The sequence below is a fragment of the Budorcas taxicolor genome, chromosome 15 (genome assembly GCF_023091745.1).
Source record: "Budorcas taxicolor isolate Tak-1 chromosome 15, Takin1.1, whole genome shotgun sequence".
NCBI classification, from domain to species: domain Eukaryota; kingdom Metazoa; phylum Chordata; class Mammalia; order Artiodactyla; family Bovidae; genus Budorcas; species Budorcas taxicolor.
In genome coordinates, this window is record NC_068924.1 from 76,122,454 (window position 1) to 76,127,375 (window position 4,922).

At 36.4% G+C, this 4,922-nt stretch overlaps 1 protein-coding gene across 1 annotated transcript; it reads left to right on the forward strand.

Annotated features, from left to right (window-relative positions):
* Nucleotides 1-682: 682 nt before the first annotated feature.
* Nucleotides 683-1,630, forward strand: LOC128060139 (olfactory receptor 4A47-like). Its single transcript, XM_052652441.1, has one exon. It carries the CDS (start codon nt 683-685, stop codon nt 1,628-1,630), a length of 948 nt encoding a protein of 315 aa, XP_052508401.1.
* The last annotated feature ends 3,292 nt before the right edge of the window (nt 1,631-4,922 follow it).

Genomic DNA, 4,922 nt, shown 5'->3' on the forward strand with positions numbered 1-4,922 from the left:
TGGCATAGAAATGATAGTTATTCTTACAATGTTAATATTTCCTTTTATTAAACTATTCTCTACCACATAATGAGATGGAGAACATTTAGGAAGGAATAGGTTAATTGTGGAATATTGAAAATGTATTAATAAATATGATTAAAATTTATTTTAATAAATATTAAATTGATATCTGCTTGGATATGTCAATTAGATAGTTGCATACACATATTTATTCCTAAATTTTCCACTTTGAATGTGTAAGTTACCTTAAGTGATTCTTTACTTAAATATTTCACTTTTGTGATTTTATACCTGGTTCATCTTTTCATGGAGTTCCCTATTTATCTCTTATTATCTCACTTTTCCTATAAAACTCAGCTGAAGTATTGTTTACTTTGAGAAACCTTCCCAGATCCAGAGTTGATTATAGATATTCTGGAAATGTGAACACTTATCCATGAATATATTTATAGTGACACTTATAAAATTAGTTGGTATGGTCTGACCCCTCATTATACATCTAATCACTGAGAATAGGGAAACATTCTTATTTGACTTTATGATCCTAATGTCAGGTTTAACACATTGAGTGAATAAAGTACATTAAGCTTATAATCAATGTCAAGGTGTTTTTAATTGTTTGATTTGATTTATAGGTAAACTGTTCCTCTTATCTGAAGTCAGCACCTATAAGGAATAGATGGAACCAAGAAGCAATGTGACTCACTTTGTCCTCCTGGGCCTCACACAGAATCCAAAGGAGCGGAAAGTCCTTTTTGTTATGTTCTTGTTCTTCTACATTTTGACCATGTTGGGCAACATGCTTATTGTGGTGACTGTAACATTTAGTAAGACCCTGAATTCACCGATGTACTTTTTTCTTGCTAGCTTATCATTTATGGATGTCATTTATTCCTCATCTATTTCTCCCAAACTGATTTCAAGCTTGTTCGTGGGGAAAAATACCATATCCTTCCAATCCTGTATGACCCAGCTCTTTACAGAGCATTTTTTTGGTGGATCGGAGGTCTTCCTTCTGCTGGTGATGGCCTATGACCGTTGTGTGGCCATCTGTAAGCCCTTGCATTACTTGGTGATCATGAGTCAGAGGGTGTGTGTTGTGCTGCTGGTGGTGTCCTGGGTTGGAGGTTTTCTGCACTCAATTATTCAACTTAGCACTATTTTTGGGCTCCCATTCTGTGGCCCCAATATCATTGATCATTTTTTCTGTGACATGTACCCTCTATTGAAACTCATCTGTACTGACACCTATGTCATTGGCATCTTAGTGCTGGCCAATGGAGGACTGATCTGCACTATAGTGTTTCTGCTCTTGCTTGTCTCCTATGGAGTCATCCTGCACTCTCTGAATAACCTGAGTCAGGAAGGGAGGCGGAAAGCCCTCCAGACCTGTGGTTCCCACATCACTGTGGTTGTCTGCTTCTTTGTTCCCTGTATTTTCATGTATGTGAGACCTGCTAAGACCTTCCCCTTTGACAAATCACTGAGCGTGTTTTACACAGTCATAACCCCCATGCTGAACCCATTAATCTACACTCTGAGAAACTCAGAGATGACAAATGCTATGAATAAGCTTTGGAGAAGGAACATGGCATTTTATGATAAAAAAGAGCATCGGCCACCATGAAGGGGGGCATTTGACATCAGAGACCACTTCCTTGGAATTCAGTAGCTTTCTCAGATCTGATGCTGATTTCTTTTTCTTCAAAGAATTTATAATTATAATACAAATAGTTATGCTATAACCATGCAACTGTGCTGTTCATAACATGAATAGTTCCTCTCCATGGTAGAATGTAAGGTCTGTAATATTTTGTTATCACTGTACCTAGAAAAATGTAAGGCTTATATTGAAGGAGCCAATATCATGTAACAGATTAGTGAGGAAATTTTATATAGTTACACCAATTTTTAACCAATTTATGCATTTTTCCTTTTTTAATTTTTTCCAGACAGTATTTATTTTTAGTTAGATTCTTGTCCTTTAAGTTATTCTTTTTATTATGCTGTTTAAAGTATTTAATGCCATATACTCTGTGTTCTTTATAAAATTTCAGTTGCACTATATACAAACTTTTCATGTAACTCTAATTTTTTTAAACAATTGAAGTGAAATAGATAATAATAAATAGTAAAATGCAAATCATACAAAATGGGAGAAAGTGTAGAATACATTTCCTATTTATCTCTCAATATATTTTCTAGTCTATGTCTGCAGTGGCACTCTATTTCTTAAGATCCATCTGGTAATAATCTATGTAAAAGCAATTGTATGTAAATACACATATTTTTCTTTTTTGTGTGTAGGTAAACTTTCCTTTTTTAGTAACAGCTGTGAAGTATTTTCCTAGTAGTCCATTTAGATCTAATCCTTAATTTTTCTCATACTACATCATACTCCTTTATAGAGACATACTGAAATTGTTTCCATTCTTTTTCATATTGTTCCTAAACTTTTTCTATGAAAAGTAATTTTGCAATAAAAATATATTTTTGAATGTGTGCCAGTATGATCTCCTGGAAGTGAAGTTGTTGATATATGTGTTGTATCTGAATCAATGCTCAGGTAATACATTTATTTAAAATATTGATGGTCATAGCTATTGCCATCTTTGAAGTTGTACAAACAGCTACACTCCTGTCCACAGTATGTGAGAAAATTTTTGTCCACATTCTCAAAATCAGTCGTAATAAATACTGATGGCATATGATAATCCGATTAAATTTATTTTAAATTTGGTTTTATAATTTACCACAAATCCTTTTGATATAATTGGGTTTGGACATCTTTTCACTTGTTTGATATAATTTGTATTTTTTCCCTAGAATTGTCTGTTAATCTCTTTTATCTATTCATTTAATTGTTGATCTTTTCCATGCTGATTTTTATGAAATAATTGTCTAATAATATCATATATGAAATGAATCGCCAGTCCAGGTTTGATGTATGATACTGGATGCTTGGGGCTGGTGCACTGGGATGACCCAGAGATGGTATGGGGAGGGAGGAGGGAGGGGGGTTCGGGATGGGGAACACGTGTATACCTATGGTGGATTCATGTTGATATATGGCAAAACCAATACAATATTGTAAAGTAATTAACCTCCAATTAAAATAAATATATTAAAAAAAGAAATGATACTTTTTGCTGTTGTACACATAATTGATATCTTTCTGGCTAGTCACAAAGCAAGGTGTCCTGGAGCTGGTGTCATTTTGCTGGTTGGTAGAATGGTCAGGCTAGGGTATCCTGGGTGGTGCTGGCCTGCTGGTGAGTGGGCTGGGATTGACTGGGCTGGCATCAGGGCCACAGTCTGGTGGGTGGGGCTTTGGCCCAGTGGGTCCTGGGGCTGATGCTTGCCCACTGGTGGGTGAGACCAGGACCTGGGTTTAGGGCTAGCCCACTGGTGGTGGAGCAAAATCCCAGGGTCCCTGGCTGCGGGGCCAGGGGCTCCAGAACTTGTGTTGTTTGAGTGGTTGCAGGTCCCAGAGGGTTCTGAGCTGGTGTCCTTGTTACTACCCAGGGTTCTTGACCTCCTTAATCAATAGAAATTGATTAGAGACCAGACAAGAAATTCAGGCAAGGCTTTGTTGGGGTCCCTGCTGCAGCAGGGGGCAGCAAGGACAAACAACTCCTTAGGTGGTACTGTGTGCAGGGGGCATGCACAGTACCTTACTTTTCTCCAGACCCTCTGCTTTTTGCTCCAGGCTCTTCAAAAGTGGTGTATGTTCACGCCAAGTCTCTTCAGTCTGATCCGACTCTTTGCGGCCCTGTGGGCATTTGCCCACCAGACTCTTCTGTCCACGGGACTCTCCAGGCAAGAATACTGGAGTGGGTTGCCATGCTCTCCTCCAGGGGATCTTCCCGACCCAGAAACTGAACCTGTGTCTCCTGCGTCTCCTGCATTTCAGGCAGATTCTTTACCACTGAGCCACCAGAAAAGCTCCTATTACCTTAGTTCTTAAACTTATTTTTAAAATTGTGGTCAAATATACATAACAAAATTTTAAATTTTAACCATATTAAAGTAACATTAATTCACCCTGTTATGCAAACAATATCACTGTCTATCATCAGCAGAACATTTCCAACTTTCCAAACTGAAGTTTCACAGCTATTAAATAAAATTTCCCATTTCCACTCAGTGAGCCCCAGGCAATCACCATTCTACTTTCTGTGAACTTGACTACTTTAAGTGCCTCATGTAAAGTGGAATCATTTATTTATTTATTTATTTTTGATTGCCTTTTTTCACTCAGTGTAATATCCTTTCCCCATTAAATGCTGTTGGCACCCTTGTTGAAAATTATCTAAGCACATATAAAAGGTTTATTTCTAGACTCTCTTAATTCCCTTAGTTTGTTGTCTGTCTTTATTCCAAAACTGGTGCTGTGACTACCATTGTTTTGCATAATGTTGTAGAATCAGGAATTATTAGACTGAACATTTTCTCTTTCCTTTTCAAGATTGTCTTGGAAAAAATTGGAGTCCTTGAGATTCCATATAAGTCTTGGCATGAATTTTTCTATTTCTGCCAAAAACATTTTTGGGGTTTTGATAAGGATTGCACTGAATCTGTAGGTCACTTACAGTCATATTAACATCTTAATGCTATTAAATAACCCAATTCATATAATTCTTTCCATATGTGGATGTGTGTTCTCTGAGTAACATTTTGCAGTTTTCAGTTTACAAGATTTTTGTCTCTTTGGTTATGTTTTTCTTAACTATTTTATTCTTTTTTTTTTTGAAGATGAAAAATGTCTTATTTTTTAAATATAAATTTATTTATTTTAATTGGAGGCTAATTACCTTACAATATTGTATTGGTATTTTATTCTTTATGACGTGCTTGTAGGTGGAATTATTTTCTTTATTTCTCCTGGTTGTTCACGATGGTATAGATATTCAACACCA

Bases quoted from the DNA above. Each gene is read 5' to 3' on its own strand.
- LOC128060139 (XM_052652441.1), top strand. From the start codon at position 683: ATGGAACCAAGAAGCAATGTGACTCACTTTGTCCTCCTGGGCCTCACA.